Consider the following 24,401-nt stretch of genomic DNA (forward strand, 5'->3'; position numbering starts at 1 on the left):
CTGTCCTTCTCCAGTTTATAGCCATTCCCCCTCGTCCTATCACTACAAGCCTTTGTGAACAGTCCCTCTCCAGCTTTCCTGTAACCTCTTTCAGGTACCGGAAGGTCGCTATAAGGTCTCCTCGGAGCCTTCTCTTCTCCAGTCTGAACAAGCCCGACTCTCTCAGCCCGTCCTCGTATGGGATGAGCTCCAGCCCTCCGATCATCCTTGCAGCCTTCTCTGGACCCGTCCCAACAGTTCCACATCCTTATGTTGAGGATCCCAGAACTGGACATACTGCTCCGAATGGGGTCTCACAACAGAGGACTTAGATGAAACTTAATTCTACTTCAGCTTAAATAAGGAACGCCCTCTCTGTCACACAGCCCACTCTCCTCGCTCCGCCCGGGCCGCGGCCCCTCCCAGCGCGTTCCCGCCCGCCCGCGCGCCGCCATCGCCGCTTCCGGTGTTTCGTTTCTCTCTTTCCGGCCGGCGCGAGGGCAAAGATGGCGTCCCGCAAGGAGGGCTCTGGCGCTGCCGGCAGCGGTTTCGGCGCCTCCAAAGGCAAAGGCAAAGCCGCCGCCACCGGCGACTCGGCCGTCAAGCAAGTGCAGATCGACGGGCTGGTGAGCGGAGACGCCGGGGCCGCAGGGGGCGGGCGGGGCGGCCGCGTGGAGCCGCGGCGGGGCCGGGGCCGGTGCCCGTCTGTGGCCGAGCCGGGTCCGTGCCGGTGCCCGTGCCCGTGGGTCAGGACCGGGCTCTGTTGATGCCGTCCCCGGGGCTGGTGTCTGCGCTCCGGAGTCCGCCCCCGGGGTCAGGGGGGCGGTGTCATCCTCCTCCCGACCTCCCTGCCCCGCGGCCAGGCTCCCCCCCCCGCATGCTCATAGAATAAGGAAATCGTTTGGGTGCGGAAGACCTTTGAGTTCATTGAGTCCAGCCGTACCTGTCCACTACTAAACCTGATCTCTGAGCAACTCGTTACCCCTTCTTTTAAAGACCTTCAGGGATGGGGACTCCACTACTGCCCTGGGCAGCCTCTGTCAGTGCCTGAGAACCCTTTCTGTGAAGACATTTTTCGTAGTGTCTAATCTAAACCTCACCTGGTGCAACTTGAGGCTGTTTCCTTTCATCCTATTGCCTGTCAGCTCTGGGGATGAGAGCAACTTCTTCCACTTTGGAAACAAAGGTCAGGACAGGACAGGAGAGGAATTAAATACCTTTAAATATTTCCTTCCTTCTGCTCTGATGTACAGAGTTTTTTGTTTCCACTTTTCATAGCTTAGGCTGTTGAAAACTACCCAGGTGTGAGAAATGGTGAGCATGGTTGGGTTTTCCCTCATCTGTTGTGCTTTTTGCCTTCTCTGTCAGGACTACTAACACCAACTGTGTTTTATTAATAAGAAATAAAAATGAAATGATGGATTGAAGGAGTTTAGTAGAGGATGAAGCCATCGTAATAGAGGTGACCCATGCAGACACTAAACAGAAGAATATCTGCTGAAGTTGATTTCTGGCTTTGCTGTTGGATGTTTTAGTGTTAGTTCATGCCTTATACAGTTGACATTAGTCATAGTGACACAGAGTCAGGAAAGAATAATTACTTAAGCTTCTTGAGGATAGAAGCATTGCTTTTTAATTCTCCGTTATGGTTCTCTAGTGTCACCGTAACACAGTACAGCTGGAATGTGAAGGAGAATAGGTATACTGGTAATGAGAAGGAAGATTGTAATATTGGCAAGGTTTGAAGCCTGCTTGGCATTTATTAGTCTCCAACCATTATCCTGGCATTACAGAGTATATGAAGCGTTTGGGAAGAAGAAGAATAACTTATTTTTGTATAGTGGTTCTAATGATAGTATGATCTTTATCTATCACAAGTGGTTCTTATGATAGTTAAAAAATCTTAGGATTTTTTAGATAAATCTGAAATAGAGTATTTTCGCAATATTCTGTTCAATTCTTTGCATACCCGTGGCTTTGGCACACGTAGTGTTTTCGAGTAGTAGTGAAAACTGACCAGCCGTGAGACCGCTGACATCAGGCTGCTGTGAGCAGGCTACAGCCAGATACACACTGGTGTGTTTCTGGCTTTTTATTAGCAAGTTTTCAACAATGAAAAAGGGAATAGTTAAGAGCATGGTGCACGTTGGCACTTTTTATTTCCATTTCTGTGGGTGCAAAACCTGTTCTATCCGTTTTGGACTGAATGACCATGGTTAATTTTTATTCTTTTGTTTCAGCTTCAATGAAATAAAGAGAACAGAGTTTCAAAACTGTTCTGTATCAGATGTGTAATCTGCTTTGTGAACTACTGTTCATTCAAGTCAGCTGTGAGTGGCTCTGCTTCTCACAGCCCAACAAATGCCTGTGCTTACTTTTTGCTTTATGCTTTTGTTTTTTCTTTGTCCTTGTGTATCATTCGGATACAGCATGGAGGTGTGTCTTGCATGGAGTCTGTACAGAGGCAGGTGGCTTACTGAAAGCAGTGGAAAGCTTCCACTTGTAGAAGATGTCTCTCAATGGATCTTAAACGGAGCATTCTCAGGACATTAATGCTGCAGTTCACAAAGTTCCATGACTCATGTGGCAAAGCGAAGTATTGGCATAAATTTGCTTGCTTTGTAAATAAAGTGGCTCCAATTGCAAGCCCGTAGAATGTCTTACGGAAGTTCTGCTAAAACTTTTCTAATACCTGATTGAAATGTCTTACCTCTGCTCTCACAAAGTAATGAGACTTCATCAGTCATCTTGGTGGTGACCAGAGTGACTACATGCTGAAACCGGGACAGATTTTAGTGGGCATCAGGGAAGCTGGTTAGGAATCTCTTTCTCTCCACTGGTTCCTTATCTCTTGGCAGTGAAATAAATAATCCTTTCAAATGGGACTGCTTTGAAAGGGATGAGGTGTTCTAGGTTGCTTTTGGGTCTATATGTGCAAAATACAAGATGTGTTAGTCTTCTGTATATGTGAGAATGTGAAAGTACTTTTAGAAAACTTTTATGTCAGAGGAACAGTAAAGTAAAAGAAACTAATATTAGTAATAGAGAGAAGAAGTTCTAAATGTCGGTATGTTGCCTTTAAACATAACACATAATAATGCAGCAATACCCACTTTTATGGCCTTTTAAATTTTGTACAAGTAGAACATCCTATAGTTAGCTCCTTTCTTATTTGAATCAGATTAATTCATTATTTTATTATGTGGTGGTGTAATTTGGACTTAGATCAAGCACAGTTTTGTTTCAGGTAACACAATAGAAAGGGACCTGCAAGAAAGCTGGGAAGGGACTGTTTACAAGGACTTGTAGTGATAGCATTAGGGGCAATGGGTATGAACGGGAGAGGAGCAGATTTAGACTAGACATAAGGAGGAATTTCTTTGCGATGAGAGTGGTGAGGCAGTGGCACAGGTTGCCCAGGGAAGCTGTGGATGCCCCATCCCTGGAGGTGTTCAAGGCCAGGTTGGATGGGGCCTTGGGTAGTCTGATCTAGTGGGATATGTCTCTGCCTATGGCAGGAGGGTTTGAACTAGATGATCTTAGAGGTCAATTCCAACCCAAACTATTCTATGATTCGATGAATACAAGATTTCTGTTACTCTTTTATGACAGTATTGTGATTTGCTTGGGTTTATTTAGTAATAAAGATTAGTAGCAGCAGCCTATGCTTGTTCTACAGGTCACTGTGTTTAATTCATCCCTAGTGAGCAGGGGTGTGTAGTCTGTATAGTAATTTGTACAATTGTAAGAGGTAACATAGGTTTAGTTACATATTATGGAAGGTCCTAATATGTCACTCATTTGTGCTATCATAAAGTGCTTGTGCTGGTTCAGTGAACAAAGCAGCCCATGCTTTTAAGTTTTTGCATTAAGTTTTTGTTGATGTAGCAGTGTGTCAGAAAAATTTAATGAGTAAACCTCTAGTCAAAGCAGTTTCCAAAGTAGGTGGTCCAGTGTTTGTTCTTTGCAAGAAATGTTATAAATCATAGGTTAAAAAAACCCTCTTAAGTTCACACTTGCAGCGTGCTTTTTCTTTCAGATGAGATACAGACTTTGGTAAGATTTTGTGTACTAAGTTTTCAACCGTCCTGTGAAAAAGATATGAAGATGACTACACTACTTGACGTTCTGTTGTCTTCACTTCCTGTTGTGGAAATTTCAACAGTGTAATTTGGGTAGATATTCCATCGCGTTCTCCATTCAAGTAGCCCAAAGAAAACTTTAAGCTACTTGGTAGTAGTAGTGGTCATGAGCATAAGATATTTCTGGGTTTATTTATTTTTTTTTTTTATGGAGAATGGGAGTGGGAAGTGTTTGGCTTTCTCTAAGGCTGTAGTTAAGCAACTATTTAATATTTCCAGTTTTCTTGAGAGATTAGCATTTACCTGATCACTTGAACTTGTGATGGTTACTGTTACGAGGAGTTTTATGAAGAACCTTAAATACCTTCTGTCCATCTGCAATAATTGCAGAAGGACAAATGATGCTTTTAATGTAAGAACTGGGAAAAAAACCCCAAACCCTCCATGGCTGGGTTTCTGCAGCTTGGATGTAATTAGAGCTCACACCTTCTTAAAGCTGTTTCTCTATTTGGAGTACTGTGTTTTTACCTTGCGTGGAATGCTTTATAAGGACATCTTTTGAAGGTGAGTGAGCTTATTCTTAAAGTAGTCTCTTTACTCTGCTCAGCTATCTGCTTGCATTGAGTCCTTAAGAAAGAGACCTGTCTTTCTTAAGTTTAGTAAAGTTGGCAGTGTGGGTGGAAGAACTTGTGTATGAGCATGCACATCATATAAGTTCTAATTCTGTAGGGAACTAGGCTAGTAATTATACTGCCTCAGAGTCCTGTATGATTGGAACATGCACATCTGATGTGGTCACCCCAAACTCTTGTAGCTGTGTTTCAAAAGAAATAGAGGACTAAGATCATCTTATGATCATCTTTTGCCATTTGAGAACGTGACAGAACTCACTCAAATCGTTTGGTTTGTTATTAGTTCTGGCACCACTGCTTACTCTCACTTGCCTGGTGGTAGATCAGGGCAGCTGGTTCCAGGCATACCAGCAGCATGCACAGTTGATTGCAACTGTATTTAATTGCAGGAGTATTACTTAGAGATTGGAAGGGATGTGGTTGTGACCAAACATCTACGATGTCTTATCTCTTGTGGACAATAAAATTTTGCCTCTGTTCACCTCTTCTTTGAAGGAGAGGATGATATAATTGGCTTTTTCTAAGCCACATATGGAGGAGATGCAGTAGTGCAGCTCTAGGGTGTATGTGAGGAATGAATGGAAGGGGCGACTACAGGCTTTCTTCCTAGTTGCTCATATACAGCATTGTCTGATCGATTTTTCTTGCTGAAGGGAAAAGTAGCAACAGATGCAACAAGTGTTGTAATGTATACCTTTTACTACACTTGCTGGAGGCCCTTTTGATTTTTTTTTTTTGTGTAGGTGGAGGAGTCCAGGTATGTGAGGAAGTGTATTATAGCTCGAACATTTGCGTATTAAAGGAGGGATATAGGAAATATGGGGGTAGACTTTTTAGCAAGTCCTGTTGTGACAGGATAAGGAGAAATTGTTTTAAATTAAGAGAGGGTAGCTTTAGACTGGATATGAGGAAGAAATTTTTTACAGTGAGGGCGGTGAAACACTGGAATAGGTTGCCCAAGGAAGTAGTGGAGACCCTGTTCCTAGAAATATTCAAGGTCAGGCTGGATGGGACTCTTAAGCAACCTGATTGTGTTAAAGGTGTCCCTACTTCTGCAGGAGGTTGGACTGAATGACCTGTAAAGGTCCCTTCCAACCCAAAGCATTCCATGATTCTATGTTTCTGACAAAAATTATGTATCAAGTTTAGAGTAGGTTGTGTGTGACTCTAAGCCATTTCCTCAGAGTTTGTAAGCTTGCTGTATTTTCAGTTTCATGGTTGTATGAGCCTTCATAGCAGAGAACTCAAAAGCCACTCTCAGGATCTTCCCCCAAAGGGGTGATAATTATCATAGAGTCTTAGAATCATTAAGGTTGGAAAAGGCCTCTGAGATCATCCAGTCCAACCATCAGCCCAGCACCACTGTGCCTACTGGTTATTACACACCATCTGAAATAAATGTTGAACAGTGAAATAATTTTCTTACCTTTCTCTTTTTTTTGCAAGAGATGTTGGTAGATTTTTGTCTGGTGTATTTCTAGAGATATTTTAGTGGGGGCTGTATTTTTGTTAGCTGCTGAAATTAATCAGAGATGGCCCACTAACATTTTATTCTTTTCCTTCAGCAAGATAAGGTACAATAAATTTGAAACGGAAAGCTAATGGATTTTAGAAGATTAGGAGTAGTTATTCCTTTGACTGGAAAGAAATTTTCCGGTTAGGCATGGCAGTTTTCATTTATGAGTACCTACCTGTGCAGTCAAGCGACCTGTGTTAATCCATGAAAAGGTACTTGGACCATGCTGTTTCTTGCAAGGAAGCAAAGAGGAAGGTTGGATTACCAAATGATTGCATTTAGTAATGTCAAAATGCAGAATAAAAGTAATAAATTTGCTGTGATGTTTACAAGACTCTTGTACCTACACTTATTGGTCTGAGTGGTCTGAATTTGTGAGGTTGTGTATAATTGTTCATTCTTCTTGTTTCTACAAAACTGATCTTAAGTCTGAAGTTCAAACTTCAATTGCATACCTAAAACTTTTGTAGCTATGTCTAAAAATTGCCTATGTTCTGGGAATGTGGTTAGTGGTGCTGTGTTGATATATATAGATAGCTATGTTGTAGATAACCTTTTCATGGAATCATATTAACTGGTTCGGGTTTTTTCATTTCATGTTTTTTCCTTGAAGCTAACAAACAATTTTTCCGCTTTTTCGTTTGTGTTTCTGTATTCATTTGGGATCTGCATCACACCATGGAGATAATGCAACAACAAAAAGTTCCCTGGTTTTGTTTGGTGTTATGGCTGTATCGTGATGCACTTCTCTGTGCAGGGTTTTGGATAAATACTTATTTGTGGAATATTAATGTTCTCTTCAGAACACTCATTATCTTCTAGAGAAAAATGAGGGGGGAAATACTGTTTTAGTTTTGTGCTTATTGGATTAGTGACGGATACTTGGATTTCTTGCATCTGGAATTTTAAATAAGAGCCATTTTAACACTAGGAGAGAGTGTAATGAACAAACTTGATTAGTTGCATTTCCTGATATTTATCTTTTAAATTTTAAGTTTTTTTCAAAGATACTATTCTGCTGTTGCATTTTTTTATTCGGCCTTTTTTACATATGTACTAGGCTGTAGCCTTTAACTGTATGTGTGCCAACTCTTTGCTCTAAGTACCTTTACATTCTTTCTCTCATACAGCAAAGTGAGTAAATGAAGCAAAGAGGAGAAACTGATACTGAAGCAAGTGTGCCGTGACTATGAGAGCAGCTGGAGGAAGTTAGTTGTCATGGAAAAGTCTTGTCTTCCAGTTTGCTGCATTATTACAATGGAGGTTTGCAGGATAACCTTGTTTCGTCTTCACAGAAGCCCTTCAGCATTTGCTTTTGCAGTCATAGAATCATAGAATAGTTTGGGTCGGAAGGGACCTTAAAGATCATCTAGTTCCAGCCTCCCTGCAATGGGTGGGGACACGTCTCACTTGATCAGGCTGCCCAAGGCCCCATCCAGCCTGGCCTTGAACACCTCCAGGGATGGGGCATCCACAGCTTCCCTGGGCAACCTGTGCCACTGCCTCACCACTCTCATCGCAAAGAAATTCCTCCTTATGTCTAGTCTAAATCTGCCCCTCTCCAGTTCATACCCATTGCCCCTAATGCTATCACTACAAGTCTTTGTAAACAGTCCCTCCCCAGCTTTCTTGCAGCCCCCCTTCAGGTACTGGCAGGTTGCTATAAAGTCTCCTTGGAGCCTTCTCTTCTCCAGGTTGAACACAATATTGGCGTTCAACAGTCACATGTATGATGACGTTGTTTAGGGTCAATGTAACATTGCTTGGCTGGAAGTAGCTCGTTGATGGCTGTAGGGCATTGTAAAACTTCAGCTGTTTTTTTTTTATTTAGAGGCTGGTTTCCCATTATTTATCTTAGCCTCATCTTGCAAACTTGTACGCTTGTGTAAGCTTATTTCTGGGATATGCAACCGTTCAGTTTTATACGAGAAGGCAGCATGCAGGTTCTCCAGTTTTTAAATCATCTACTCTTGCAGTAGTGGGAAACAAGTTTTGAATTTCCATCAAAGTGTGGAGACTTTTCTAGAATGTTTTTGTGGTGAAATGTCTAACCCTACTCGGCTGTCTAGAATTGCAGTTGCCAAAGGCTGCCTCTACATATTTCTACAGTTCTCGAAATTTTAGTTGTGATACTAGGTGAGATATGAAACAATAAAAGCAGAGATGAACTGGTGTATCACTGACTTAAGATCAGATAGGATGAGTAACATTTTTACCAAGTAAGCATGAAAAGTTATGTAATATAGAAATAAAACTGATATTCAAAATTGGAGTTACTCCATGTAGCGGATTGTGGGCCATGTCTGACCACTAGTGCGTAGGTAACAGGTATATGGAAACTTTCTTCTGGGAAAATAACAGCTGTGGGTAGGAAGATGGGAAACTTTTAGCAACACCTCGAGTAGTTACAAAGTACCTTGCTACAGCAAAGCTATTTCATTTTTTGTAGATCCTCTGTATGAGGATGTTTTGGAAAAGAGAGTAAAATTAAAGGAAAATAATTCATAGAATCATGGAATAGTTTGGGTTGGAAGGGACCTTAAAGATCATCTAGTTCCAACCCCTCTGCCACGGGCAGGGACAAATCCCACTAGATCAGGCTGCCCAAGGCACCATCCAACCTTCCTCATTTAACTAAATCCTCAAGTGCCAATGTATGACTTTATTTTTTTCTTTTTAAAATCTTGAATGTATGGATGCATTCAGAAAATTATATCCATGCTTTTGGAGAACACAATATTGACAAACTGAATAAGGTTTTCTTATGCATTACTCTTGCATAACAATATAAATTGAGCCTTAACAATGTGCTAAAGCACTAATATGTATGCTGCTCTTATTATTTCATTAATGGCAATGCTGTTTCCTGTTCTATTAAACCACTGCATATGAATTCTTTTTACACTTATGCCCATTGCACACAGATTTTACATATTATAGACAGTAATAAAAGTGAAATTGGCTTCTCAAAACAACCGTAGGTTTCTGTTCCTTTGTTTTCATAGCCGTTGACATGGAAAGTCTTAATACTAATAACAAATAGCAATTCTGTACTAAATGAATATTGCTAGAGCTTTCAACAGAAGCGTGTATGGATAAGAGTGGGTGAGGCATGCCTGAATTTTTAGGCCATCAATCCCTAAGATGAGCATTAGAGGCGATGTTAATACTCAAGATGATCTTCTAATGTCAGGTAATATTTGTTCCAGCTACTTAATTCTATGGGTTTTTTAACATGTATTTAAGTGCATGTTTTAAAGTTTAAAGTATAGAACTTAGTTTAAGTAAGTTGACAAGGATATCTTAAGATTTATCTTAAGTATAAACATAGGTTAGCCAAAACATAAATTTGTTGAAAAATAGTTAGAAGTTGGAGGCCCTGTTTGCATTTATGTTTGCAGCAGTGTGGCTATAGTGTAGATGTTTCTCTTATGTTGGGTGTGACTGATTCACTCAAAGATTGTTACTGTAAGCTTCGTTACTTCATCCCTGATTTGGTGATGATGCAGTGTGCCTAATGGTTTGCATGCTCATCTTTGATATGTATGTTGTTTTTTTTTTTACATAGATAAAAGTTTTTGAGTCTACCTTTAAAAAAAAAAAAAAAACAACAGAAAAAAACCCAAACAAAAAACACAGCCCCATCCCAAGGCTGTCATTATTGAACCGTTTCTCAGTAGTTACTCACCTGAGTGATATCTGAGTTGCTTGTGCCTTGTTTTCTTATTGCCATGCAGTTTTGTCCTATAGTTGTGTGATGGAGCATCTCCAGCTGTTGATAGGGAAGGTCTAGTCAGCTTCTTGGGTGAGAAGCTCTTTAGGATGATTTGTCTGCTCACAGTAAATAAAACAAAACAACACTGTGTTCATTGAAAATCAGGTTTAGATGTTTTTTTTTTTAATAATAGATTTTGACCCTCTTGGGAGGAAAACAACCAATTTCTGTACTATGGCCAGTACCTGTCACTGCAAGTTGGTAATAACAGTGAAGTCTGTATTGAACTGGCTAAAGATCTTTGAGCTTTTTCTCAAGTTGTAACAATTGTGCTTTTCCTAGCTTTTATTGGGTTTTTTTCCCTTCTCCTTCACCTTTTTCAAAGAGTTGGTGAAAATGCCCAGACCATGTGTCCTGCCTCCTGTTCTCGGTACAGTTCCTTGACATTGCAGGACTGTAGAATGGGTTTTTAGGGTGTAACGTCTTTCTGGCTGTGCTGTGTTTTATGTGTCGTCCAGAGGAGTTTTAAAGGAATTTTTGAAGTTTAATCTCTTTGACTTTTCTTTGACCTGTTTCTTTAAAAAGTTATATCAGATTTAGCTGACATGGAGAGTTAATATGCGAATTAAATACTAGCTTGTTGTGTTCATGGATACATTGAACCATGGAGAAGCCAGAAGTGTTTTGTATTAGTTGGTTGATATGTATATACTTTCTATTAATCTTCAGGTACAATGAGTATCATGAATATAACCCAGAGGGGAATTTCTGATATATAATCCATGTTTACATTCAGAAGAGAAAGCATCGGTATGTGTTAGCAAGTTGAAAGGAGAAGCTACTTGAAATAGAACACTTCCCATTTTTCAAGCTTAGTGAAGTTCTGAGGCATCACACTGTGTTGGCTTTCTCAGCCTTTCTTCTCCCATCTGGCTGCGTCTGTTCGTAACACTTCAGCAGGACACTTTATATCACTCTATGGAAAATGTCCCACGGTGTCTGACTTGCTGGATTTTATGAGTCGGCTTTGTCTGTTATCGGAGTAACAGTGGTACAAATCAAAGCGGTAAAGAGTTGAATGAAGTGTGCCAAGAACACTGTGCTTTCTGTGTTCTTTATGCCTCTTTTTACATTGGCACATTTCTATTTAAAGTGAAATAAAAAGGATACATTTGTTGGCTTTTCTTTTCTTTTTTTCCTTTTTATTTTTTTTTTAGTTGTGCTGTGTCTGAGAGTGGTTTCTTCTAGCAAGGAAGAGACTTTATTTAAATTGTAAACTCTTGTTCTTGCTGTTGATTTCATTCTTAAATATAGGCACTATCCTTTGAGATTTTTAAGCTGAAATAGGTAAAGTACCCACATCATGGTGCTATGAGGATTAAAATTGGATTGTCTCATCAATGCAGCAGTATACCTGCTAACAGAGCACAAACTTTAAATGGCTTGTAAGAGTACATTAGTGCACTCAGCATCTACTAAGTGTCATGGTAAGCATACTCCAGTGAGGCATTTAAAACTAGACCATCTGGTATCACTACCATGCTGGCAAAAAGAGTTAGTCTGAATGTGGAGGTGATTTAAATGTGTTGAGCAGTGTTATGCTTCAGGACTTGAAGGGGCCTTTTTTAATGTGTGCAAAGAATAATGTGTTGCCCTCTACACTACTGTTATTGTGCACCAGACTGGTCTCTTGCCTTGTAAATATGCATACCTGTTGAAAACTGTAAATGGTGCTCTGTTGATACCTGTTTGGCTCTGCTAGTACTAAGGAAAAGAATATTTCCACCAAATAACTTTCAAATCACTTATTACATTTTAGTGAATAAAATATTGTCTCAGAAATACATGAGATAATAAGCATTACCTTTATGTCTTATTTGGATGCTAAATTTGACTCTAGTTATGAGTGCGGAGGTGAAAACTGCTGGCTTTATTGCTGAGAGGATGCATTATGTCCTTTTGCACACTGAAACACTGTTAAATATTCTTCTTTTGATTTCAGTTTACTAAAACATAATTAGAATTTTGCAGCTGACATGGTGCATGGTACAATTCAGGGAAGCTTATAAGATACAGCAGGCCATGGGCAGAAAAACAGGAGGTACAGATGCTGAAAGACCCTTTGTGGAATGTATAAAATGAACATCTTTTATTCCCTCATAGGTCTTAGGACTTTTTGTTCTGCTTTTCAAATAATAATCTTGTAGACCTTATGAGAGACCTTCTAAGAAGAGGAATAAGTCTATTCTTTCTAGTCTTTGAAACAAGATGATATATTTTCAACTTACTGTTGCTATAGTCTCTTTTTTTTTTTAATTAATCCTTCTTTATGAGAGATCCTTTTTGGATGTGATTAGTTTGTGTGCTGTTTTTCCAGATTTATGGACATACACAAAATACGTTCTCAATGTTGGTGTAGTTTTGAGCATGCTGTTCTTTTCTTTTTTTTTTTTTTTAATCATCAGGCAGTGTTAAGATTGCAAAGATGTGATACCTGCTTTAACAATACTTAGCAGTTACATTGTGTTACTGCATGTTAAATGGTATCGTCATAATGGAAAGTAAATACATTGTTAATGTAATAAATGGGAAAATGTGCCTGTATAGTAAGAACTCTTGTTAATATAATAGTTTGGCCTGTGCTGCCGCAGCGTACTCATCTCTGCCTCTGAACCACCTCCCAGGCTCCATGATGCCTGTGCTGCAGTACCAGGGCAGAGGCTGGTCTAAGCACAGACTTTGTTTTCTTCCAGTTTTTGTGAGATTATCCGTTAGTCTAAAATCAAGAACGCACAACAAAGACAATGTAACTGGTTTAACTTTGATTGTACCTTTTGTAACACGCATAGACAAGGTTATTTAGGAAGAAGTGCGGAAATCATAGAATTATAGGGTGGTTTGCGTCAAAAGAGACCTTAAAGATCATCCAGCTTCAACCTCCCTGCTGTGGGCAGGAGCACCTTCCACTGGATCAGGTTGCTCAAAGCCCCAGCCAACCTGGCCTTGAACATCTCCAGGGTAGGGCATTCATGACTTATCTGGGTAGCCTGTTCCAGTGCTGTACCATCCTCACAGTAAAAAATTTCTTCCTAATAATATCTAATCTAAATCTCCCTTCTTTCAGTTTAAAACCATTACGCCTCATCCTGTCGCTACACTCATTGATAAAGAGCCCCTCCACAGCCTTTTTTGTAGGCCTCCTGTAGGTACTGGAAGGCTGATATAAAGTCTTCCCAGAGCCTTCCCTTCTCTAGGCTGAATGAGCCCAACTCTCTCATATTGTTGAATGACTTGTATGTGGATGCTTATTTAAGATCAGCATTTTCCCTTTTTTTTCTGTTGATTTAATCTAATTTTAAAGTTAATTGAGAGGCTTATTTACTCACTAGAGTTTGAAGATGCACCTGAATTTTTCTGTGTGCGGGGAAATAACAGGGTAATTCTCTTTTATAAATATTTAGCCTTTTACTAGAAAAGGAGGGTTAGAATGTTGCTGTGAGCATCTAAGGCTTGTGAGTCTCTGCCTTTGTTTTGCTTACACTTTGTATCCTGCTTTGCAGTCCATTTGCTATGTATCCTTCTCATTCCGTGGAGCCCCATAGCTGCACAACATGCGATGTATATATCTATTCATGTTAAGCATTTGATGTTTGGGATCTTACTTGGAGACACGACTCGCCTGTTTTCGATATTGGGGTTTTTTATCTGTATCTGAGGAAAATGAGCAAAGTCTTTGACAAAACTCTTCATTAACATAGGGCTGAGTTTTAAGCACTTACAACTCAATTATTATTTACTATTATGTCTTTATCAACGCAAAAAAGCAACTGTTTTAAAGCTTTTAAAACTTCAGCTGACACATAGGGTATTTACTGAAGCAGTCATATCACTTTTTGGGAACAGTCTGAAAGCCATGCTACCTTGCTCCTAGTAATAAAATTAGAATGTTTGTTTTTAATCTCACTGTCACAGTATCTATTATTAGAAATAGAACTTTTCTGGAAGTGTTTTTCTCATGGCCATGTTCAGACAGATGGTGATACAAAGGTGAGTCTTATCTCTGTTTGAAAGATGAGGAAGCTGAAACTTGCCAGCAATAACTGACTTTCATGGATTTTTTTTCCCTCTATTTTATGCTTTAAGTTAGCAGGAAAACTGAGGCTCGATCCAAGCTCTGTTCTCTGGATTGCGGTACCTGTTACTAGGAGGTTCTGTTTCTGTTGCAGCCCCTCAGCACATAATGAGGCATTTGCCAGAAAGTATTAGTGTTTGAATATGGAAAAAAATGCTGCGTGAAATGTTATAAATTATTAAAATGACATGGAAGTCCTGTCCACTGGGTGTTTTACTGGTTATTTGGAAAATCTGTTGAAAGCATATGGAAGTCATGATTTTAAGACACCCTTAAACAGGATATGTATTCCACTTCTGTTGTGCAGGGTATGGTCTTTGAAAAAGATTAGTAGTCTCAGATCAGGACCTGCTCCCTCCTCTCCATCTTTCTCTATGCTGTTTTACTGATTTTTGAAGGTCAAATAGATAAAGGTAACTGTCTTGCAGTTTTTCTACATCTTCAAAATAACAGTTTGGCACAATCTGATTAAAAAATAGGCTGTTAAAAAATTTTGCTACTGCTGCTTTTGGCTGTCATCTTTAAATCATTTTATAGGAACCCGCTAGAAGTTAATGCTAAAGATAAAACCTTTTACTTGCAAATACACTACTAGCTCAGTGACCACTGAATATTTGAATGACAGTGATTCACTAATACATAGAACATACGCATTGGCTGCATGTTGAGGTATGAGTGCAAGGCCCTGGTGTATCAAGTGGAAAATGTTGAAACTGTGCCTGCCTTTACTGCTGCTATATAATTTCCATATGTTGTGCTGTAAAGGAGTATATTAATCAGCTTTCATTCTTGAAATGATGGTTGGGCATTGAATTCATTAAAAATATCAAATTGTATTGGCAATTTAAAAAAAATTGCCTAAAGTACTGAATGTTTTCAAAAGAATTGAGTTAAGTGAGATTTGTGAAATAGGAGAAACAGTATATGAAGTACTCCTGGGGAAATGCTCCATACCAGTTGTAACTAGCAGAATTTTGGATGTTAATCTTAGTACAGCCCTATCTCTGCCTCCTAACAGTGTGTTAATAACATCTAATGCCCTGCTGCTCACACAATTGAAATCCTAGGGCTGCCTTACAGAAATGTTTCTACAAGGAAGTAACTGCAGTGCCTGTGGTCGTGATGGTTTCCAAGGGAATGAGCGCGAATCCCTGTACTGTGAAATGTGTTATGAAACTTTGTATTGTAGAGCAATACATTACACTCGTATGTGAACAGGGCAATGGAGAATTTAAATACACAAATGTAATGGTGCATTTTTACTTACATTGAGGCAATATTTAAAGTTTACTAATGGTTTGTGAACAACCATGGAGATGGCTGCCAACCTGAACTGTTGTGCAGTCTTAAAACAAAGTGTAGTGGGACAAAAATCTGGAAGAGATTGGTCTGTTTGATAAAAAGCACACCTTGATTAACATGCGATATGTTTCTATGCTTTAATAAACTTTGCTTTTCTCCACTGTTTAATTGCTCCACTTTTTCCTTCGGTGCACTGCAGTTTGTGTTTAACTTCCTCCCTTTGCAAGAACAAGCAGCTCACAGTAAATAAGAGACTTAAACAGATGTTTCATGGTACCTACAAGACATAAGCTGATTAATGTAAGTTCCTAGTAGAGTCAAGGAAAACCACAGCCTCTAACCCAGTGATGTCCCATTCTGATATTGTATTTGTACAGAAATGGGCTTAGCGTTTGTACTGTTCCAGTTCTTCAGGCTACATTCCACCTATTTATGTCAGTAGCAAAATCTTTTTTGTTTTATATTTTAACTGTTTAGCAGTTTTCGTTCTGTGTTAACTCATGGTTTGTTTCATGTTCTGTGTCTGATTTTATATAAAATCAGGGATTTTATTAAAATATAGAGTAGCTTTTTTTATAGGCTTTATAGTTTTTTTTTTAAATCTCTGCAGCTTTTGAAGTGTCCCACTAATAGATTGAGTGAGCAGGTCACCCATGTGACAGCACTTGGGCGTGTTTCCAGTAAAGGCAATGCATGTGTCCATCACTTGGCAGTGTCTGTAGTGAGCATTGACTTGCCCTGTGGGAACAACCACCTTTGCTGGGAGACTGGGACTACCGGAAGGTGCAGGCAGGCTGTGTTGCGATAGAGGAAGGCCCTGTTCTTGTTAGACTGCGTTTCCCTCTTGCTTGAAGGGAAGTTCTAGAGCTTTCGAGTCACGGCAGGTTAGAAGTAGTTCTTAAGAAATAACAAAACAACTGAAGGAGTGGATACTTGTGAAGTATTTTATATGCGGCATTATCCGGTGTTTGTTTAAGCTTTGCATGCCATTTGCATGGAAGGTATTGCTGAGATCCACATCTGTGTAACAGTTACAGAAAGTGAAAAAGGAACTGAATGTCTACTTTGAGCTTCAGGATAAGCAAGGTGCAGGTTTTGCAGCTGTGCCCCAAAGAGTGCCTATAACCAGTTAATGTTCAGGAAAGAGTGAAAAAATGCTACTCGGCCTGTCACTGAATTTGAGTTGTGTTTAGAGTCAGCCGCTTACTGAGATAAAGTGGCAAGGTATATTCTGTCTATGATAATGCTATGTATGGATATTGTTGCCTTCTTTGTACTGTTGGGGGAAAAAACCCCACAGGACAGTGTTGAGTTAGATGGCTCTAAGCACTTCATGAGGCAGGAGGTAATACTGAAAACCATAGAGATTTCTATTATTACAGGGTGATAGGGTTCCTAACCCAAGTAGAAGTGACTGAAAATATTGATGTTAAATCAATAATCTGTTGTGATTTGGGTAGTTTTCTTCAAACTAACATACATATTGTAGAGCTGCACTCCTTTTTGAAGGTTACAGATGTTCCTTTTTGTACTCCAGTCTTCTGAAATCTTGATGTTTGCAGACTAAGAAGGTGATATGGTACCAGCTGATGTAGTAAGTCATCCAGGGAATAAAATCCTTTTAATGTTTTTCACATCCTTCCTAATATTCAAATTATTCAAATAGTACAGGAGCGTGTAACATTGTCCCCCTTACCTGCCTCCTTCCAAAAAAGCCCTGCAGTTCAAGATGAAATATTTTCCATGCAGTTTAACAGGGATAGCCAAAATGATTTGGTACTGAAGACCTACATGAAACAAAACCAACAGCATCTTATGATTTATAACTTCTGTCTGAAAACATATATAGTATCCCTTGCTTGAAGACCACCTCAGATCAACATGCATTGTTCATAATAGCTGAATTCAGGCTCAGCTCCAGAAAACTTCCACTCTCAAGTCAAAAAAAGATTTTGATACTGGCACCTGATTGAGATGGTATGAAATGGCATGCATCGTTCTTTTATGCCTCCTATGTAATTAATGTTTTTAAGCTCCAAATTTCTGTCAAGTTCAGAAATAAGATTTGAACATCTGGTGTTTATTAGCTGTTGAGTGACATAAAATGTAGGCTTACTATTCCAAGAACTGTATTTTCAAAGGCTTTGTCAATGTTGGTGTTAGGGCTTTAGCCAGTCAAGATAGAGATAAAACATTGTGGGGTGTTAGAGGTCCCCTGTCCAAAGGATGTCTACTGTATTTGATAGGCAGAACAGAAAGACCTAAGACTTTTTATTTCTGTACTTGCTGTTCAGAAACAACATTTTTGAAAGTTACCTTGGTTTTCAGGTCTATTCAGCGTTGTCCTTTTGGCTTCAGTTTTTGTACAGTATGTTCAGATTAAGTATCTTTCTAATTATTTGTCAGGGAATTAAAATACCATTTTGGCCACCAGTCATAGTCAGGATTGAAGATATCTGTCAAAACAATTGCTTTAAGATGTTGAAGGTCTTAATGAAAACAATACTTTGAGATGCTTTTTTACTGAGATAAAATTGGTTTAACAGTTCGAAGTGCTTTTATTCCAGAGTGAAGTGTGAGAAAGGAAAGTATACATGTTTAGACATTTATCATGTCAGGAACAGTCAAAAATCAGCACTGCTGAACAGGACAATCTAGAAAATCTCTGCAGAAGATCTAGAATATGCATTTAAGTGGATTCAGGGTTTGATTATCTATAGAGATTGTCATATTTCTCAAGATTAGTATAACATGGAAAGTTTTCGTCTCTAATGTACAGTTTCGTCTCTAATGTACAGATCACCTCATGGCACGGCTTTGTAGTGGCAGTCTTGCATCATGAAGCTTCACATCCAACACCGAGCAGACTGTACTATCAACCTGTTGCTTTTGTGCTTTTGATGCAGTATGTGTCAGGCAGTACTTTCTAGAACATGTTTCTGTGGACTACACTGATTAAGTTGGAATTTTCTATGTGTATCTGTAAACATCTGTCTCCTTAATCATCTGGAGGAGAGGGTTATGTGTGTTAGACATATGTTTTCTTGCTCTTAACTGTTGCAGTGGTAACTTTAATTTACTTCAGAGTTCCTTTTCCCCTGGCAGGAAAGTTGAGAGACTTTGTTACCGTCTTATCACGTTGTGATATAGCCGGGAGACAGATCAGCTCAAGGCAAGATTTTGCTTGGTCAGCTTCCAGAACTTGTCTTTTCTAAGTGTAGAATTACTGTTTATCTGTAATGTATATATATATAACACCCCCCCCGAATCAAATAAAACACCCCTCCTGCCAAAAAATAAAGCACACACACAACCCCCAAGCCAAAACCCCACCAAAAAGTTAACATAGCCGGTCTTTCACTATAACTTGCTGTTAGTTTTATTTATTTATTTATTTATTAAGACTTTTGGTCTTTCTTTAGAAACAAGCCATACCATGCTTACCTGAGGATTTCAGAACTGTTTAATTATATTTCATTTTTACATAGCTAACTGGTTGAGTTTCAGCACAACACAGCTTATATTTGCTTTTGGTGTAGTTCAGCTGGGGAAGCAGTCAGGGCCACTAAATCAGTACCAAATTTGATGTGTAAAATTTAGTATGTCCGTTTGGATATTATTGTACAGAGTTAATTAACTATTTTACAAGAGGTGCCATATATGCATTTTATCTGTATCAGGTAGGTGTCTTGATTGTAAGCTTCCTTGACTTCAACACAATTAAAACTCAGTTGCATGAATCGTTAGCAATGATAGTTGAGATCTATCCTTTTACAAAACTACATTGTTCTCTCTTGAACTTTGTCTGTTAGGAGTTTTAAGTGAAATTACTCATACTGTAATATTTAAATGTAAAAGTTCATGGCTTGAGTTTTAAGAAGTGGTGTGGGGAAGGTTCCATATGTGATACAGATGTATTCAAAATGTATCAGACTATTAGTGGTAGTAGATTTCAAACCTCTATTGCTAAGCTAAATATTGATCACAATTTCACTAGTGTTAAATATCGGAGAGGATGTGGTGGTATTGGAACCTTCCACATTTGATGCCCATATCAGTTATGGTTGGTTGGAAAATAACTACATTAATGGCAGTGCTATTTACAGTCTCTCCCCATCATCTCCTAGATGCTGGCAGTTGGTGTTAATAGTTGTGCCCACAATGCTTTCTTAAGTGGGAGAAAATGTTAAGCATTCGAAAAGGTTTAAATGCTTGATTTAAAACTGTAAATCTACTTGTTACGTCATGTATTCAGTGGGCTAATAGAAGTGCTCTCCTGTTTGCTATCACATCTGTAAGATAGCACAGGTACTGGAAATCTGGTTTCAACGTGGTGACCATCAGCTCTCTGGAACACAATCATACATGATTCTTCTGTGCTTTGATTTGCAGTTGCCTCTCTTTAGAGAAATATAGAAATGTGCATCTTGACATACTCATGTCCTTACAGTGGACTTTTCTAGGACCCCCAAAAGCTGACTGTTCATGTTATAGGTATTTCTGTAATGAGATGCAAACTTTTGAAATTAACAACTGTGATGTTAGGATGCAGCCAAAGTTAAAATTTGGCATTATACCCCTACAGCTAAAATATGTATCTTTGAAGTGTTTAATAGTTTCAGAATGGTTCTTTTTTTTCTAGTATGACTTCATTCTTAATGTTTGAGCAGTGCTTTGAAGATTAGAAGCACTGCTGAACTGCAAGCTTTCTATTTTGTTGTTCTTAATTGAGGATTAATGGTCATTAAAATCTGACAAGTGGCTACTCCAAGTGATTAAATTGCTTTGGTACTTTGAACACTAAATTTACAAGACTGGGCGACTCTTAAGTTTGATTTAGTATCCTTTTCTAAAGGGTCTTTGTATACCGAAATGTTTCTTACATACAAATGGTATTTACTACATCAAGCTGCATATGATTATTGACTTGTGTGTTCAGAGGAATCAGAGTTTCAAAATCTGATTGTGTATGGTTGTAGTTCTCAGTGCGTTCTGTTACTTGCATTATTTACATTATCATTTCTTACATTTGTTTTCAGACTAACAAAACTATTCTGATTCTGTTGTGATGCCTCATAAACATAAGATCTTTTTGAGGAAACATCTGGATACAAGTTAGTGTTAATTTTTTTTGGAGATGGTGTGGTTTACTCAATACGAAGTATTGTTTTGTGCAGTTAAATCAGAACACGTCATGGCAGTCTGTGTAGTAATCAGCTCTTCCTGCTGTACCAAGACTAACAAATAAATGCAAATGATGTTTTTAATGTTTGCTACTGGTTTTGTTATCACAAGAGAAGTAGTTCTACTTTACACTGGATGGTCTGGTTTAAGTACTGAAATACAAGTTCCAGTGCATATTTCCCTCTAGGTCATATGGTGGTATTTTGATGGCAGGTTTTTCAATGCAAGTGCAAGAGCCCGCTATACTAAAGACTTGTGTCTTATCCACTAAATAAAACCCTCCAGAACAAAGAACAAAATGAAAACAAGAATCGTGTGTCACTGGATGCATTTCTCAGACTTGTTCATTTATCTCTTTATAAAGAGATTTCAGTAGGTAATGTATTTTCCAGTGCAGTCATAAACCTGAACTTCTGCAGCTTGCAAAAGGGTGTGAAATTTAGAGTAGTGAGTTCATGACCTTCTCTGCTGCCTTTCTCAGACTGTTAGAAAACAAAGCTGCAGGTTAGGCCTAAATTGGGGTCTGCATCTCCCTGCATAAAAACTGCTGTAGTCCTAAGACTGGAGCTTGAAAACTGCAGACTTGTGTATGTTACTACTTCATAGTGTATTGGAGTATTTGGTTAGCGTGTAAGAGTTTTGAGGTCCTAGTTTTATCTTCCTGAATAATCATTGATACTTGATGACAGCCCATGTTCTTTTTATTTATGGCTGCTTTCTGTGAGCAATTATCATCAGAAATGCTCTGATAAAGTTGGTGTTGTATCACAAGTGCTCCTGGAATGGAATCAACAAGCAAACAGCATTCACTATGGCAGGGACAGTTGTGTGCATAGAAAAAGCAAATGAGGAGAAAAATACTGGAAAAGTGCAAACTTTCAAGACTATAAAGATGTGGAGAATAGTTCTGCAATAGGCAGAGAGCCTGCTGTGCTGTAATCTGTCCAGTTACTTGACTGTAGAAGCTAGTTTATGGCAAATACATGATAAATTCTAACTTCAAACTAAATGCAAATTGAATAATATTTATATGCTGGCTCTTTGGTAGAAGGCATCTCTCTCCTACATCTAGGTGTCCTGAAACTGGTGTTCGCTGTAATGCTTTCAGCATTGCTAACCTCTGCTTCACTGCCCGCTGTTCTTGGTTTCCTTACTGTTTTTCCATGAAATGTGATTTATATGACCAAAGTATCTCTCTGTCTCTCTGCCGTGCAGATCTTTCTTAACAGATTGAATAAAAAGGTATGGCTACAAAGGACCTGAGGGACTGATGTGAATGTGTATTGGAGTGAAACAGTTATCTACCCGTGAATGAGAGGCTTCAGTGCTAGTCTGTCTAGATGTAAGAGAAAGCACAAGTGAAGTGGTGGTGTGAACAAAGAATCAGTGGGTGTTAGTCCTGTTCAGTACTTGTATCAAGCTCACTTGGAAAAAGGTATTTATTTTCTATTGTCCCTCCACCCCCAGAAGCAGGCTGTACATAAAGGTCTTGTTTTCCCATTCTACCCCAAGAAGGCAAGGTGTTTGTAAAGAATTCCTTTTCTAGTTGGTTTTTTTATTTCCTTTTAACCTATATTGTGGCACTTCAATTCATTAATAGTGTTTTTAAATTTGTGACATAAGATTCTGCTAAACAACCAAGGATAAAGCTAGAGGAAAATATGTTCTTGATGAGAACATATATGAGCTTAACTCTGCCCCTGTTTTCACTACATAACAGTATTTGTATAAGACCTGTTCTTGGCCTATTTGAGCTGAAATCCATTAGAATAGTCTGCCAACAGGCATTGAAGCAGTACTGCTTTAATGACAGCGTAGTCATCAGGCATTTTCTGGTGCATTTTGCTTGGAGGGATTAGGGTTTAGTGAAATAAAACCTACTTATGCTGGACAAAGCACTAGTTCTTTCAAGTCTGTTTGTGGTTAGTGTCTTATCTTGCTCTGGCTCTTGTTAAGCATAAAATTTTACTGAAGTGTAAAGTGTTTCTAGCAAATGACTGACTGTTTCTGAATGTTTTTGTTCATACTGTTCCAATTTACAGTATCATCTCCTGAGAATTATTCATTGTGGAGTTCAGATACGGGGAAGGAAGTGAGAATAATATTAAAAATATGATGAGTAATTTGTGCTCCTTTTACTTTCATCGTTGATTATTCTTAAATTTCCTATGACATGCATAGCTTACAAAATATAAATTACGTTATCATCTGAAGTAAAACTGCAGTGAGATTTAATTTTGAAGATTAATGCAGCTGAAATGTAATGCGTTTTGTGCTTTTCAAAATTTCCTACCAATTTCTGCATAGTTACTTTCAAGGCATTTTGATAGTTTCTTGTGTAGTGCTTCCCACAGGAGAGAGTTTATTGCCCCTACAACATAGCTTTTACAGTTACAGCAACAAGGTAAAGTAAAAAGGATCAATATTTCATTTCAAAAGGGTATTTCGGAAAATTGGTTTAGAACTGCATTTTGACTGTTCATTTAATGGTCTTTTTTATTCTTCTGGAATATTAGAATGGCCACCTGTTGTTCAGCCTGTGTTAGAATTGCTGGTATTTAAGCCAGTGGCTTGCTTGGTTTGTAGCCCTAATTTATGCAACACTTCAACAATGTAAAAATTCTGAATATATAGTTTGAGGACAAAAAAAAACATTGTATAATAAGTTTTCTTTGTGTTCTAGGTTGTGCTAAAGATCATTAAACATTACCAAGAAGAAGGACAGGGGAATGAAGTGGTCCAAGGAGTGCTGCTGGGTCTTGTGGTTGATGACAGACTTGAAATCACAAATTGCTTCCCTTTCCCTCAGCATACAGAGGATGATGCAGACTTCGATGAAGGTAATGGTTACAGTTTTTAAAAGCTTTAGGTTAAGAAAATATCCCTATGTGCAAAAGGAGATTTTTTTTTTTTTTTTGTGCAGTGACCAGAAACTTGTATGTTCTCAGAGTGTGTTTTTATTTGGCTTGAGTCATCAATGGGTTATTTGCAATGGCATCCTGCATATCCAACTGAAATCTTGTCTATGCAAGCAAAGTCATAGGGATAAAAACTGTATTACATAGACACACTTATTTTGGAGTAAGACTGTCCACAACGCAAGTTACTTAAGTTTTCAGTCTGTAATTCATACAGACTTTAAAGCTCTTTATGAAAATGGCCGTGTGTTTCTATACATATGTATATAAACACGTACGTATGTATGCAGTCAGGTATATAGATTGCCTCTCTGTAGTTTTATTCATATGTGTTTAAGTACTCATTGAAAGCCTGGAGAGCAGAGCTTTTTAAGTGTACGAGGCACTGGTTACTTGAAATCTGAGTGATATCTTTTTTTCAGGTGAGCTAGAAGTAGCATCAGTGGTTTCTGTCTGTCTTGGTGTTTCCTTGCTGGTCGTACTAACATCTTGTTATTGCCACTGGAAGTTGGTATAATTGGCTTGACACAGACAGGTATATGATTTATAAAGTAAAGATGAAAGGCTTAGAATTCTGGTCTTGGTAATATATATGTGTGGTTTTTTTAAAGATACCAGTAGAAACACTCCTTTGTTAGGGCTTACAGAGACCTTCAAGAGTAACTAAACAGGCAGTATAGTCAAAGTAGTTGTGGTTGGGAAGCTTGATTTTTATCTAATTTTGATAATTCAGTATAAGAGAGATTATTTAAACTGCTTTTTCTTCCTTATAATGAGTTTAGTTATTATTAAATGAATATATTATCTTATTATAATAAGAATCTTATAGTCTGCCTTTAACAGAGATAATTTTAAGAGTTCTTTGCAACTTGGTAAGATTTCTTAGCTATTTATTACTTCTGTTGTGCAATTATACAATTTGCTATGAGGAAAAAAAAGCA

General features: G+C 38.6%; 1 protein-coding gene across 1 annotated transcript in view; it reads left to right on the forward strand.

Annotated features, from left to right (window-relative positions):
* Positions 1-448: 448 nt before the first annotated feature.
* The window catches only part of EIF3H (eukaryotic translation initiation factor 3 subunit H), an 86,632-nt gene continuing 62,679 nt past the window's right edge, over positions 449-24,401 (forward strand). The window contains exons 1-2 of the mRNA XM_054058968.1: positions 449-605; positions 23,226-23,382. Of these exons, the coding sequence (XP_053914943.1) occupies positions 486-605; positions 23,226-23,382 (277 nt within the window). The 5' untranslated portion in view covers positions 449-485. The remainder of the gene's footprint in view (positions 606-23,225; positions 23,383-24,401) is intronic.

The sequence above is a fragment of the Cuculus canorus genome, chromosome 2 (genome assembly GCF_017976375.1).
Source record: "Cuculus canorus isolate bCucCan1 chromosome 2, bCucCan1.pri, whole genome shotgun sequence".
Lineage (NCBI taxonomy): Eukaryota > Metazoa > Chordata > Aves > Cuculiformes > Cuculidae > Cuculus > Cuculus canorus.